Genomic DNA, 16,471 nt, shown 5'->3' on the forward strand with positions numbered 1-16,471 from the left:
ACAGACAGCAGTCTTACTGTGAGATTTGCAATTTTTCAAAAGTTTAACACATCTTTAATATGTCTTTATTCTCATTTTTTGTTTTTTTGTTTTACATAGTGGTTACCTTTCATGGCACAATAAAAGTCTTCAGAGGGAAATAGATTTTTTCCCCAAATGTCCAACTACACATATGACTAAACATATAGCATGCAGATCATGTTGAAAATTACAGAAATCAGCTCACACAAGACACATATTTTAGACCATAGCAGACCTTTAGAATACAGACACTAACATTAAAGATAACATGATACTACATCAGCTGCTGCAACAGGACTCCTGGAAGGTCAGGATATCTACAAACCAGAGTAACACTGAACGGCAGCGTGTCCACAGAGATTCACAAAGACAGAGATGGAACCATACAGACTCTGTCTCTCTGCAGTGTCTCAAAAAAAACAACAACCAGGTCATATAGACAGGAATTAAAGAGAAGGCAACAGGACATGCACCTCATGTTCCTCAGAACTGCAAAGCAAGTGCCTGCCTGTTCAGCTGTGAAAATAAAGTCTTTTTTAGAGCAGTGATCACACTTTGTGGCACACCACCATTAAACTGGATGATCCATGTTGAAACTGTACCATAACTATAGCACAACAGGTAGCGTGTTCTTGTTTTTCAAGCTAAGTTTGAGTTAACATTGAATTGTGGAGTTTTTTAAACTACACAGGAGGAGAGAATGAGAATGAAGTCTAAAAAGCAGCAGTCACAGATCTGTGCTCATAGGACCATATTCATTCACGCTACATTTCTGAGAATCGGAATCAAGTGTAGGACTCAACAGACTGCATCTGATATTCAGCATTTTTACAGTTTTTGGGTATCATGTTTTTTGTTTTTTTGTTTTTTAAATCAATTTTAGACAAAATTACTAATAAATGTTCATTCAAAAGTGTGTAGTTTTGCTCTGATATAGTCTCATTTCTCTATCTGTACTCACCACTGTGTAGTCTTAAGTAATGTGTCTCACACAGCTCCACCCATCACCAGAACTGACGCTTAGTGTCGAAGTTCTCTTGTAATTAAACATGTAAAACTTAAACACACACATTTTAACAAAGTTTTGTATTGGATTTTTGTGTTATTCTAAATATTGACACCAAGATTTTGATTTTAACTGCAAACGTGCATCAGTTCTAAATATCAATTACTGGTCTTCTTGGTTACTGATAATTGGTATCGACCCGTGCAGTGTCTCAATGTTGTTGGCATTGATGGTCAGACATAATTGTCACTGCTGTGTGGATGTAAAAGTAATGACAATGAATACTTAGTGGTCAGACAACATCCAAATCAGGCAAAAAAAAAAAAAGAAAGAAGAAGAAACAAGTTGAAGGGTTGGATAGCCCATCAAAACACACAACACCGCACACACAGTAGCCTGCTTTCATTAATTGTTGATATGTGCTGCTGAGAAGTTTTCCTCAACCGTTGTATGATTTACACTACTGTTCAAAAGTTTGGGGTCACCCAGACAGTTTCATGTTTTCTATGAAAACTCACACTTTTATCCATGTGCTAACATAACTGCACAAGGGTTTTCTACTCATCAATGAGCCTTTCAACACCATTAGCTAACACAATGTAGCATGAGAACACAGGAGTGATGGTTGCTGGAAATGTTCCTCTGTACCCCTATGGAGATATTCCATTAAAAATCAGCTGTTTCCAGCTACAATAGTCATTTACCACATTAACTATGTCTACACTGGATTTATCATTCATTTCACGTTATCTTCATTGAAAAAACTGCTTTTCTTTCAAAAATAAGGACCCCACACTCGTGAGTTTTAGTGTACTTGAACAGAAATGTGTACACAATATTGTTCCATTGCAGCAACAGCATCCTGTCATTCCAGATACAGTGTCCTGATTGTGCAGGAGAATTTACAAAAACCATAGACGTATTTCTGCAGGTGGACCCAGACACGTCTTCCAGAGGTACGGCTATACAATCCCCTGACACATTTAGAGATATATGAAATACTCTGCTTTAGTTATCATTTGTGTCTGATATGAGTTTCCCATTAAAAAAAACATTCACATCACATCTATGCCTCCATCCATCTATGAAGATGAAATTATTTGTTATTTCAGCAGTTTAGCTCCTGGATACAGGATGTTCGTGTCGCTCAGGCTTCACATTTCCACGTTAGTAGGACCTGCACCAGCTAATAATCATTTCTGATTCACAAATCCTGCTTGAACTTTCAGCAGAACAATCAGAAAGCACTCATCTAGTAAACAAACATCATCCAGCACAGTGAAACCAGAACAGAATTGTGAGTGAACTGGAACTTAAACCTCTTCACTGATGTAAAAACACACAACAAATGTGAGACACCAAATGGTCGGGGTGGCTGTGATCGGATCTGTGGAAATGACAGTGACAGTGTAGGAGAAGGTGGAGCTCCATCTTTCCTTCGTACTCCTTTTCTTCCGTGCTCTGTGTGCAGTGTGTGTGGCTCCAGTCGGCTCTGCTTTCAGAGGGGTGATGATGTGTTTGTAGTTATTGAGTACAGGTTCCGCTCCATTTGTAGTTCAACAACCTGCGGTGAAATAAAGTAGAAGGCATTAGCTACGGCTCCCGGCTCTGACTGACGTTCAGTGTTTTTTGCGTTACGGGAGTGCGAGTGTGTTTGTGTACAAAAGAGGACAGAAGAAGGGAGGAGAATGAAAGGCAGAGTGAGAGAGAGCAGGTGTTGGAGTGGTTAATGGCTGACAGTGTGAATAGCCGGCGTTGTCCTTCTCTGATTAGGGGAATGAACTTGTGTTTTGTCTCGGCGGTCAACAATGAACACCTAGCAGCACTCAAACGCCGTCCATGAGGCGTTCCTCGCAGACGCCTCAACATTTAATGAACCTATTACAAACTTCCTTCTCCACACTGCTGGGCAATTTAGAGCCATTGACAGTGACTTAACCCTCGGAAAATATGGGGACCATCTGCTGTGTCCGTCTGCACATTCTCTTCAACAAAGGACGCCGCGGCAGTTTTCACATCGGCCTAATGCTGTGCACTGTGCAGGTAAATGGAGACAGTTGGAGAAAAATCAAACCCCTTTTGCTCTTTCTCCTCAGATCAGCTTTTTGTGTCACATGGGAATCCTTAAACTGACTGTGTTTAGAACGTGTGCGCTGACCCACGGGGAGAGGCTCATCCTCAAGTCATTAGCAGATGATGTTGTCTATATCAGCACTCACAGGCTTTCAGAAAGACAGAAATCTTACAACTACTCTGTTTACTGTACCAGTGGAAATTAGAAATAAAAGAAACATCATTCTATATTAAAACAGCCTTATAGAACACTTTGACTAATAAACATAATACTAACAAAAGGTGACTGAAATATACTGCGCGAGTCACTTCATTCAGTCAACTCAAATATCAAATGAGAAATTTCAATGACTATTAATGCAAATGCTTATTTTCATTTTGTCCTCAAGGCTGTTTTAAATACTGCGTATATAGCGTGGTTTGAAGGCAGCTACAGAGAACGCAGGTAAAGCTCTGCACATGACGGTTCAGAGGCCACAGGTGGATGCCGGGTTTTCAGAGTGTATATGCGGTCGTTTTCAGAGACATGTAGGCGATGCTGTTGACCAAACTGGTCTTACATAGTGTGATGAAGGCTGCCTTTGCGGCCGTCAGAGCTTCATTTGAGCTCAACAGGGAAAGATTGGTGCAACCGAGGCTTCACATGGCAGCATGTAGCTCTGTGACACTAGGTTCCTCGCTTTCAGTCCAGTGTGTTTGGCAATAACTCCTAGCAACTGAAAAAGGAGTTTGTTTTTTTTGTTTTTTTTTTAAACTTTAGATTGTATGATAAAGTCTGTGGTTGGCCTTTTTTGTGTACACTCCATAAATAACCAGGGATGGAGCCAAAGGACGGACAGTTAAGGGCTAAAACAGCTTGTCACTCAGTCAGATATAAACAGAAATATCAAACAAAAATATCCCTCTGAGTACCAGAAACTGAGATTTTGAGGTGCTAATGAATGGATCCATAATTTCATATGAAGGCAGACGTGGTCCATTGTTCTTTTTTTCAGTACGGTGACTCTTTTGTAATCATGTCCAAAAAGGAGAAAATACCTCTTTCCCCCCAAAATAAACTTTTGTAGGGGTGTAATCCAGAAATCTGATTAGTCCGCCAAGGAACACAGCAGTGTTATGTGACGATGGGCGTCTGTTTGTCTGTCTGTCAGCAACATTACTCAAAAACAGACTAATGGATTTGGATGAAATGTTCAGGGAAGGTCAGAAATGACACAAAGATGATGAGATTTTGACAGTGATGCGACTTAAAGTCTGGATCCATGGATTTGCTAAAGATTTCTGTATTATTGCCAGATTGCCTAACTGTTACTATGACAACAAATGAACACTACACCAGCTGCCTGCTGATGATCACATGATTGTGATCCTACTACGAATCCACCACTGTGGACTTTACCATCAGAAATGACACAAGGAACAATTAATTAAATTATGGGGGTATTTCTGAGTCCCATCAATTCCCGTCACGCGATTTGGCATCTGTACATAATGTACACATGCATAACACACGCCTGTGCATTTTGTTTGTGGGTACATCTATATTACATGGACACATTCAATGCTGCTGTGATTTCTGCTCATCAGTAACTAATAAACAAATGCTGCATTTGTAAGAAAAAAATGCTGCATTTCTCACTATGCCATATGGAGGAATGAACAGCCTTGGGAGGTACTGTGCTCTCTGAGGGCCTTTCTTGCCCTTTCTCTACATGAGTCCTCATGTTGTACATTTACATAGCAGTCATGACAAAATTGGCAGTTGGTAAAAGGAAGAGACCAAAAGAAATAGTGCCTAGTGTGATTTGTCATGCTGGGAAAAACAAGATTTCAATTTGTGCGCCACCCTACTGTGAGTGATGGTCTCAGTTATCTTGCTATACAATCTCATTATACACTGTATAATGACAATAAAGCATATTCTATTCTATTCTATTCTATTCTATTCTATTCTATTCAGCCGGATCACCTGCTCAGCCAGTGAAACACCACCCAAACTAGTCTGTTAGTTTTTTTTTTGTTTTTTTTTAGCCTTTCTAAAAGCTCCTTCGGACATAGTGAGTGTGGTTTACACTGCTGCTGGTTTTAGTAGCACATTGCTGTGTGGGACTAAAGGAGGACAAAACAAAAGAGGTGAAGGTAAAACTTCAGCATTACAAATATGCTGGTGTCTGCTCTTAACAAGCTGAAGCAAGCTCAAACAATCTGGCCCACAAGCTAACATTAAATTGAACAGTGTAATTTGGAATGCTTTCTGGAGGACAATATAAAAAGGACAAATATGATCTGTTGACACAGGTGATTAAAAAATGATGGCCTGGCTACTGTAACAAGAGCAGTTGCAGAAAACAGAAAAGAAGTTGATGGAAGAAGGATAATCCATTTACATCTTATATTCCAAAATATCTTTTTAATTGGTGCTCCATGACAGGAAACCTCTCTGATGGGGACACTGTGGATCTCCACAAAGCACAGAGGAGGCTGGACCACCACAGAGGAACTATTTCAGTTGTACAGCCTGTTAAAAGTAATTTTAAAAAAATACAAAAAAAGTGAAGAGTTTTTTCACTCCCCAGCTCAAGGCATTGCAAAAACCAGGACAGACGATGCTTGTTGTCAACACGCTGGAGTAATCGTCATGCTTCATGCACTTTGATGGCATCTCCAAACCAAGTGAGTTGCTGGCGCTGCTCCAGTACGATGAAATAGTACTGATCAGCCACTCCACAGGAAGGTCCCTGCAGCATCTAACAATGCTCTTTGCTAAATCCTTGAGTAAGACGAGCTCAACAATCAGAGGCTGTGTCATTTGTTTAAAAAGAGCCTAAATCATCTCTAACTTGTGAACTTGGAGCACTTGTGTTGATATAATTTCAAGCAATATAATAAATGTGCTGAATCACAGTGAGACGTTTAATCCATCTCACCGTGATTACAATCCCTACAAAGGGCATCTGCTTTTTCAAGGAGTGCTTCTAAATGCACTAAATGCAGTATTGGTAAATGAATTTCTCAGTCTGTCTGTCTGTCAAATGACCTTTGACTTGGTTACAGGGCGCTTGAGCTGGCTGTAATATTTAGGCGACTGTTTGGTCTCAAATAGATTTTTCAATAAACATGATTTTTTTTTCAGTTAGTCTAAATGTGTGTGTGTGTTGTGTGTGTGTGTGTGTGTGTGTGTGTGTGTGTGTGTGTGTGTGTGTGTGTGTGTGTGTGTGTGTGTGTGTGTGTGTGTGTGTGTGTGTGTGTGTGTGTGTGCAGCAGAGCACTGCTGCTTCTTACTGTGCTGTTCCATCATTACTGTTTACTTTGGACCACAACAACTGCTTGGCTACAATTTTTTCAAACCACTTTACTATTATCTCCTGCAACCATGTCACTGCTTTTTGAATGGAAACCTTTACTGCCACATTCTATACTATTCAATTGTATTATTTTTATTTTGTGACGATTGCTGTTGGTCTGTCTGTCTGTCTGTCTGTCTGTCTGTCTGTTACCAACATTACTCAGAAACAGATTAACGGATTTGGATGAAATTTTCTGGGAAGGTCAGAAATGACACAAGGACCAAGTGATTAGATTTTGGCAGTGATACGACTTGATACGATTTGTTAAGGATTTCTTTATCATTGTAAGATAGCAGCACGGTGTCACTGTAACTATGACTACTATATCAGTTGTCTGCATCAATTCCCACTGCCTACTACATATTTACGTCATGCGATTCGGTATCCGTACATAACGTACACATGCATGACACATGCCTGTGCTCACCACAACATAATTAGGCAATTGCCTTTGGATTCCCTTTGAGCAAGCAGTTGGATATGGTGAGAAGGAAAAATAAAACACAAAACAAAACGTTCTCATCTCTTCTCTTAACTTCCTCTACATAGCTCCTATTTATGCTTGGTGCACATAGTTTGTAGTTCTGTGTCATGTTTTCACATGTTTAAAGCACTAATCATATTTGGTATTCAGCTTTGGAAATAAATATTCAACCATCTAATGTTTTCTTTTAAAAGTTCAAAGAACAGGCCAGCCACATCGAGAGTTTTGAATTTTACCATAGTGGTTAAATAGATCCAGTATCCTTTAAGATACATAATAAAAGTCCTATAATAAACTAAAAGCAAAACATTGTGTTAACAATATGATCTATATCTATAAAAATGTCTCAGTTCCCACGAGATGGTCAAACACATCTATTGATTCACTATTATTTTGTACATAAGATGTGTATGTATAAGGACAGTGATCCTGGTGTCTACCAATGAGCAGCACAGCGTCAGAGCTGCTGCCAATCAGCTGGAATTAGCATAATACCTGTCCAGAAGAAAACGTAGCATGGCTCCACTAAGAACCGCAAAGGTGGAGGCAGAAACGATGGTCACAGTGGTTTAACAATGATTTCCAAAGCTGGCTGCATGAATAATATTCTGTTTTTAGAGATATCTATTGTTGTATTTGTGACGCGGGGACATATTTTTTTGTGTAGGAACTAATACAAACTTCCAAATGACTTAAGAATGCCATTTTATTCCAGCTTTGTACCTGATGGCTTGAACCCAGTCAGCTGCACCACCTGTTAAAAACAAAAGCAAACAAAACATATTCAAGGTAAATCAGTATCACAATACAGAACAGTGTTTTTCCTGCACAGAAAACTTTTTGGTGCCCTCCAAGGAGGTTTTAATACTCCCCAAAGGAAAGTGACCAGTGCCAAAACAGGAACTGAGATAACTTTTTTTTTTCACCAGTTGTGCTAATTGGGGTTTCATCTGTTTTAGCATAACTGACATTTTTGTTCAGCAAATGGTCAGAAATAACTGGAAAATATGTTGATTTCTGTCAAATACCGTAACAAAGACTCACTGTCTTTGCTGTATGCAGACTGATGGTGCTTAGCGCTGAGCAGAGTCACCCAAAGATTCATTCTGAGCAGGAAAAAGCCTGTGTAACATTTTACATGATCTAGTACAATATACACAGTATGCATTACTTACTTGGTTTCCTGATGCTGGTTTCAAAGAGAAACTCACAAAACTCTCTTTTCTGAAACTCTCTGAAAGAAAAGAAAAGAAAAGAAATGTGGTTTAATTTAAAGCTTACATTTGTCATTCAGGACACACATTTGTTCAAAACATATGAAACAAGTCACACAAGCAGAGTGTAATATGAAGGTAGATTCATGAAACACAATAAGAGAAGTGGAAATGGAAATAATTTGAACAACAGAAGAACATGATGAACATCATACATTCTTTTGGCTCTTTCTGTTTCTCTTCTGTTTGCTTTGTTTGTCTCTATTTCTAAACAATGCTGAACTGAATCACAGCCTTGTGTCATTATGTTGCTGCTAATGGTATGTCAGGTGAAGTGACAGGGCCTCATCTTCAGTCTCAGTGCAGTGAAGGTGTGGGAGAGTCTTCTTCACAGCAGCAGTGGAAATGACAGGACAATACAATGCAATATGGAATATCGGGCTTAGATTTTTGGCTGACCACTGATCTGTCCTGTAGCACCCCTGTCAGGTCTAATTATTCAAGACATTATTTATTTATTTCTTCATCTGACAGGGACAGTGCACATTAATGAATGCCTATTTAGACAACAATAGATGCAAATATGCCAGATTATAGCAACAATGCTTATTGAGTCCCTGGGCAGGAAAAAAACATGACAGTGAAACACACAGTGAAACATAGGACAATAGGTCACAATAAAGGACAAGACAAAAAGTACACAAAGAAGTGAAAGGTCAGTGGTCACTAGACTGGTTCACTTTCAGTCACTGTTTAAGGTGAGTTTTGAAGGTTGGTAATGTGGGACACTCCCTTATGGACAGTGGAAAACCTTTCCGGATCTTTCTGGCTCACAGAAGGAGCATTTGGTCTAAAGGCTGTTTTTCTGTGTGGGACCTCACAGTGCGCTCTAGAGGAGGCCCTGGTCCTGAGACTGCTGTGAGTCCTTCTTTTAAGAAAGTCAGACATGGGGGGTCCATGGAACACCTTGTACATCAAACAAGCAAACTTAAAAGTTTTAATACTCTCAAAGCTCAATATGTTGTACTTCTCTATAGGGCTGGATCCGAATATCCGAATATTCGTTCGCTATCCGGATATATCCGGCGGTATCCGGATATTAATTTTGGTATCCGAACATCCGGACGTTACCAGGCGGAACGAATATTCGGCGTTACTGTCTTCCCTCCTTCTTCGGCCCACATCGGCTCATCCCGTCGTGTGATCACATAAACATATACACATATGTCTATGTGATCACCCCCTCCTCCCCCCAGACGAAAATAGGAATATTCGGAGCTCGTCTCTTCCCTTCGCCTTCGGTCCACTTCGGCTCATCCCGCCGTGTTCGGCTCATCTCGTTCTCATCCATTCGTGTTTGTTACCACCACCCGAATGGCCGGGTGGCTGCCGACTCTGACGTCACGCTTCACTTTGTTGCATAAACACAAGACAAGATGCTGAAGACCTCAGCTGTTTGGGATTTCTTCAAAACGAAGGCAGTGTGCAAAATTTGCGTCCGGGAGCCCAGACGAATGGATCCAAATAATCAGGCGGGTCTCCTCCGGTCCGGGAGACCAGATCAATGGATCCGAATATTCGGGGAGTCTCCAAATATTGTGAATGACAAGCAGTTGTTTTCAATGAAGATAGCATTAAATTAGTCAGAAATCCAGTGTAGACACTGTTAATGCGGTAAATGACTATTCTAGCTGGAAACAGCTGATGTTTAATGGAATATCTCCATAGGGGTACAGAGGAACATTTCCAGCAACCATCACTCCTGTGTTCTAATGCTACATTGTGTTAGCTAATGGTGTTGAAAGGCTCATTGATGATGAGAAAACCCTTGTGCAGTTATGTTAGCACATGGATAAAAGTGTGAGCTTTTTCTGGAAAACATCAAATTGCCTGGGTGAACCCAAACCTTTGAATGGTAGTGTGGGTTTCTTCTGGAGCTCCTCTAACAAACTATCTGTCTTCTCTGTCCAGATTACACTGGTCAACAACAAATTTGCTGTCTGCGTTTTTTCAGCTGATTTAGGATGAATCTGATGCGCTGAATCCAAAAATTGCATTGGTTTTACTCAATCAGGTCAAGTTTTTGAGCTATGGCCACATGTCGTTCTTTATGTTTTTGTTCACATGTACGCATGTGTGGCGCATTTTAGTAGAAGTTGGTGGGGGTAAAATGCCATGTCGAATAATTGTTTTGATTGGAAATGATTATTTTAATGACAAGAAATGTTCAAGTCCGATAGTTATGGGTGATTATGTCTGGGGATTATGTCGAAAAGGGATCAGTTTGAAGTCATAAAATCTCGAAATCTTTCAAAAATTGGTGTGGCAAAGCATAAAGTTGGTGGATCAAAACTAAAGTTAATGGGGCATCTTTGACGGTCCTCAGATCCGTCAGCTCATCAGAGATCCAGAGTTCGAAAACTCAATGAACGAAGTGGAACTGGAAGCGTGGAAGGCATTTGTTCTGGTAGTGAAGGACTTTCTTGGCAACAATAAAGCCAGAAACTACGCAGAACTTGTCAACAACATGCTGACTGCTTTCAGAAACCTGGGCTGCAACATGAGCATCAAGATGCACCACCTATTTTCACATATGGACCGGCTTCCTGAGAACCTGGGTTCAATGAGTGATGAGCAGGGGGAGAGATTCCATCAGGACATGAAAGAGATGGAGACCAGGTATCAAGGTCGCTGGGACGCAGTCATGATGGCTGACTACTGTCGGACCTCCCTGCCGCTGAGCATTCCAGGAGTTCGAAGAAACGGAAGTTCAAGCCCTGAAGTTTGAACAATGGTGAAGCAACATGTAATTTTACGTGTACTTACCTTTATCAATGCCCACCATTCAGTTTACAGTAATTGATGTTTCTATCAGGTAATCAATATATGTAGTTGGAAAAACATTTTTTTCTCTTAAAAACATATTTAGGATGATATGTGTTGAAAAAAAATCAGCTACCACAAAAATGTAATCAATTTTGTCACAAGATCTGATTTTTTTCAAATCAACTTAGCATAAAAACCTGACCTGATGGAGAGAAACGGATGCCATTTCCTGATTCAGCAGTGCAAAAATACCCTAAATCAATTGTAGAAATCTAGACAACATTCAAAAAGTAAAAAATTGTTGCCCATTATAGACTTTGCAGATGCAGGTGACCTGCTGAGTCTTATTCTGAGGAACTGAGACTGTGTTTTGACATGTTCTTGTGTAGCAATTGTTTTGTCTCCCCAGAGAAGAAAAAAGTTCAGGTGGAACGACTTGTCATCCCATTTGTAGCTGGTGTATCTGAGAAACACACAACACACCGGTGCACTTCAGACCCAGCACACACTGAAACATAAACTGGTACATCCAACAGATACAGCACTCACACACAAGCTGAGCAGTGTTGCATATACATCAAATGGAGTGAGGAGCGCACACACCTACGTACGGGACACAAACAACCGAGGACAAAAGTCTCAGAAAATTCCCTCATTGCTTCATGAGTCTTCAACATCCGATTTAATGCTGTACAGCACAGAACACTGAGAACTGCAACTATCATTAATCATTGTATGTAGCTGGGATAGACTCCAGCCCCCCATGACCCAAAGAGGATGAAGCTGTATATAAATAACGGATGGATAATTTTGTTGAGTCTGATTCCTCAGTCTTGCTTCTCTGACACAAAGTGAACAGTGTGATGTGTTAAGGAGTGAACTGGTTTGCAGTTATTCATAGAGAGTCACCTTAAGAACAAAGTAAATGATGATTACTGTCTGGTAAAGGTTTATACAGGGTGTCCCAAAAAATGTACACACCTTTTAGCAGCTGATAACTAACTAACCTCACACCACTAGACTTCTTTTTATGGGGATACCTAAAAGACAAAGTCTACCAATGAGACCTGCAACAGTCACTGAATTGAGAGCAACCACTGAACGTGAATGCACGCAAATACCAAGGAAACTGTTTCATGATGTGTGTAATTCTATCGCTTCGCGTTGTCGGCAGTGTCTGGACCAGAACGGACATCAGTTTGAGAACAGGCGGTGACAAAACGATAGAATGATGCTTGTAAATTCTTTTACATGTTGAAAATTAAACAAATTATATTAAACACCTAGTTTACAATTATTTAAAGTTTGTATACATTTTTTGGGACACCCTGTAGTATAGAGAACCTCATGTGAATTTTGCAGAAAAACACTACCCAGTTGTGCATGTGAGAGTGTGGGGGCTGAGGCGTTCAGAACTCTTTGGTTCACACCTTTAAAATATACTTGCCTTACAAAATTACCAGCTACCGGCTCAGTGGTCATTCAGGGGTGGAAGCATGAACTAATCCGTAAAAGTCGCTGATTTCCAGCCACAGGGGCCTGATACTGACACTGTACAACTAGCCATTGCCATGGACATATTTTTGTTGAAATGTTTATGGATCTTCATGATACATACTTTGTTACAAAGTGAAATGAAAACAAGACAATCGTGGGACATTTGTTAAGTCAGTTGCAAATTACCATCAGAGGTGTGCCTGAATGAAGGAGGATATTTACTCTGACTAATAAGCTCACCATCTGTTCATCTAATTTGCATAAGAAAGTGTTAAAGTGTGAAACTGTATTGCTCTGATGGCTGCTTGGCAAATCTGCAGAGCAACACAGTGCTAAAGAAAATGTTTTCTGCTGCTAAACTTGAAGCAAAGTGCTCCGTCAGAGGACAGACTGTTTGAGGAAACACAGAGCCACAAAAAATTTAAAAAAATCAGTGGGGGAGTTTCTATAAAACCCTTGAACTCGTGTCTAATAAGTCATCTCTAATAAGTACTGGCTGCTTCACTCGTGTAGCACCAGACCACAATAAAACCCACCAGGCTTTTGTCTTGCTTACCTCTACACCTCTGGCTTTATATTGTTAATGCACAAACCTGACTTCATTCTCACATCTTTCTGCTAGATAGTGTTGAATTTATCGTCTTGTTTTTGACTTCAATCTGCTCCCTCTCATTACCACAGATGACCAGTCAGACTGCACTGCAAACCGTCAGATAATTCTCAAGTCTTCCTCTACGTGTGTCTGAAAAAAATATATTTAGAATGTTTCCTGATGCACTGGTCAATTTCTACTAATAAATCTGATGCAGAAGCTATCTGATTACGATTCTAGTGCTCCCTCCATATTTTGGACCTCTGAATCTGAACTACATATTAAATGCAGCCAAAGCTCTGCCTGTGGTCATCAGCCTACCATTTTTGATGACCAGTGAGGCGGAGGTGGAGCTGGTGGGTCCGGAGGTCTCACTGGTCTCTGGACTGGAGGGGGACGGTGGACTGCGGCCCCAGGAGGTGATTGGGGCCCTCTGGGAAGGTAGGAAGCTGGTTGGCTGGGAGCAGTTCTAAAAATACATAAAAATGCAATAAGAGTCTGAGTACAATAAACATTAGTGGATGGAATTTATTTTCTCCTCTGGAATGAACGATGTGATCACTGCTGTGTGCTTCATGCTTACTCACCGTGAAAGATAAGGCCTTTCTCTTTTCTTTGATCCTCTTTATGGCATTCCTCACCTAAATGAGAAACAGTCTTTCAACCCACTGGTTTGTCTAAAGCGCTGGCAGCCTCATGTACTGTACAAAAATACATTTGGATATTCTGCCGCAGAGGAAAACAGCAGCTCCAATGATGGGTTAAATGCTTCTTACCTCACTGTTGTACACCGCATATACAAGGAAGACATACAGGCCCTGTTGAGAAGAGAGGAACATTAGGAAGGTTGAGTGAAACAGGCAATGCAGGAAATCTGGCTGAGTGTGCTGCATGGTTAGTCTGATCATTATGCAGGTCTACTGCATCGTGTCACTCTGCACAGCTATGCTTGGATGAGCACAATCTGCAAATGTTTGCTAATTGACCAGATATTGTTCACAGGTGCTCTACAGGGACTGCACAGTAGATTGGTGGTTAGCACCTTGGCCTTGTAGCTGGAAGATCCCCAGTTCACGTCCCGGCATTCCCGGGATCTTTCTGCATGGAGTTTGCATGTTCTCCCTGTGCATGCTGCATTTTCTCCAGACTTCCTCCCACTGTCCAAAAACATGCTGGTGATTCTAAATTGTCTGTAGGTGTGAATGCAAATGTGTTTGTTTGTCTGTATATGTAGCCCTGTGATAGACTGTTACCTGTCCAGGTGTCCCCAGCCTTCATCCTCAGTCAGCTGGATAGACTCCAGCCCCCCATGACCGTAATGAGGATAAAGCGGTGTATGGATGGTGGAAGGGTGGATGGGCACTCTACAATGGCTAGGAGGCCTAAGTCGAGCACCAGCAGAAACACAGCCTTTCACAGCTGCTGAGACCAAGGCTCACAAACTTTCTGATCAAATGGCAATGCAGATGTTGCCTTAAATTTTCACAAAGACTTGAACTGGAGCTGGTGTTAAATTCGAAAATGGAGAAAAATAAACTGCATTCATACTGCTACTGACAATATTGCCATACGCAAGTCCATTTACTGCCCACCCAAGTCAAACTATGCTTTTCACTTTACAGACAAAATTAAGAAGCATGGATTGCAAAATACTTTTCCATGCTTTCTATCTGTGTGGGTTTTTACTCCCCTTTGGCAAGAGATCCTGTTGGATTCAGCACTCAAACCTCAGCCAAACTGAATCAAATCTGAATGTGTCTTGTGTTAGTAAGCAAAACCTATAACAGAAATATAATCTGGAAAAATATCTCTTTTGTTCCATAAGGTTGCAGTTTGCGCTTGTCTATGTCCAGAAGTTGGGATGTGTAGAAATGTGATCCTTTCACTCGACCATCATTATTCCAGTCATGGGATACAGAAAAGTTCATATAGAAAAGATGGATGTGGACACCAGGGCCAAAAAGTAAAGCCACTGCAGAGAAGCCTGGAACCTGCATTTTTTCTAACGACAGGCAGAAACCTAAACGACCTAAATGACCTCTATGAGGGTAAGAAAAATAGTGTGAGGGCTTCTTCTGAGGGCTAGAGTTTTTAGAGCTGCAAGCACGTTCAATGCAACTTCATTGTTTTCTAAGAATCTGTAATGTGAACTAAAACTTAGACAGACACTGATAAAAGCTGCTAGCCTGTTCTGTTTGTTTTAATTCCTAATTTTTGTTCAGCACTATAGCTTGTTGTTTTTTATGAGAAATATGCAGTTCTAGACCTGTTTATGCTAACAGCTGGTCAACACTTGCCTCAGTTAAATGAACGTACTCAGAGTAAGATTAAGAAAACCTGGGTTAAAAGATATGTTGGGTATGTTGAACTGTCTTCGTAGTACAGCCCCATAGTGTCCTCATTAGGTTTAGGAGATTATATCCTTGATCATCCTTAACTTTTTTAACTATCAGTGCAAAAGACACAGGGATGAGTTTATGTTATATAGAAACTTAGACAGTTGAAGTACATAATTTTCATGAAGCTCTGTAACAAAATAACAAACTGTAGCAAATTGACTATTAGATGTAATCTACTTATTAATGTTTATGTAAGCAGCCAGGGACAGAACTATCAGACCCATAATGTTGAAACTGCACCACACCGTCCCCTACATTTGTCTAACGTCTGCTAGACGGTATTATCAGCACCGTTTTGGCCTAATAGCCCTTATTCTCCGTTCTGTTTTGGTAGGAAGGAAGACGGGCTGGCCCAGCATCATCCTCCTACCTAGAAGAGGAAGAACTTCTACTGTAGTGTTATCTGCCTTCAGCTGGACACTGGCAGTAAATCTGAATTAACTAGCAGTAATCTGGGGGTCACCCAGGGGCTAGCTCCTTTTGATTAATTAAAGACCTGGGAAGAGCTAAGAGGGGTGGAAGGGGTAGGAAGGACACAGAGAGAGATATACACAGAGGTATAAAAAACAGGGACAGTGTATGGAAAAGTGGGATGTAAAGGAAGACCGTGAGAGAGAGGAAGTGGTGCTGCGTTATCAGGGGAGGAGAGCTGGAGGTAGATGTGGTATGACCTGTCGTTCAAAGCAGTGGCTGCCACCTCCCACGCTAACACATACACACACACACACATACACACACACACACGCATACATGCACGCGAGATCACACGGTCAACATTGCAAATGTATGATGAGCAGATAGAGGTGAAACATCAAATGATATTAACATGATCCCAAAGCTCGGACAATCCATTTAGCCAGCCAGTGATGTGGTCCTAGTCCACTATTTCCTACAGTGAACCATGCTAATTCTCTGTTGTAACTTCATTAGAAAAGAACTCTTCTTGCAGCTTCTAACTGTAGAATTGCAGCCCAGTGTGTATTTGCTTTCCAAGGAATCCAAAACTGTGGAA

General features: G+C 40.8%; 1 protein-coding gene across 2 annotated transcripts in view; it reads right to left on the reverse strand.

Moving 5' to 3' along the window:
* Positions 1-49: 49 nt before the first annotated feature.
* Positions 50-16,471, reverse strand: part of adgrd2 (adhesion G protein-coupled receptor D2) — a 56,922-nt gene continuing 40,500 nt past the window's right edge. For both annotated transcript variants that reach the window (XM_051950529.1, XM_022207346.2), the window contains exons 20-25: positions 13,837-13,878; positions 13,648-13,701; positions 13,382-13,529; positions 8,107-8,165; positions 7,655-7,685; positions 50-2,591 (exon numbers count right to left, since the gene is read on the reverse strand). In XM_051950529.1, coding sequence (XP_051806489.1) covers positions 2,584-2,591; positions 7,655-7,685; positions 8,107-8,165; positions 13,382-13,529; positions 13,648-13,701; positions 13,837-13,878 — 342 coding nt within the window. In that variant the 3' untranslated portion in view covers positions 50-2,583. The remainder of the gene's footprint in view (positions 2,592-7,654; positions 7,686-8,106; positions 8,166-13,381; positions 13,530-13,647; positions 13,702-13,836; positions 13,879-16,471) is intronic.

This window comes from Acanthochromis polyacanthus, chromosome 7, assembly GCF_021347895.1.
Source record: "Acanthochromis polyacanthus isolate Apoly-LR-REF ecotype Palm Island chromosome 7, KAUST_Apoly_ChrSc, whole genome shotgun sequence".
NCBI classification, from domain to species: domain Eukaryota; kingdom Metazoa; phylum Chordata; class Actinopteri; family Pomacentridae; genus Acanthochromis; species Acanthochromis polyacanthus.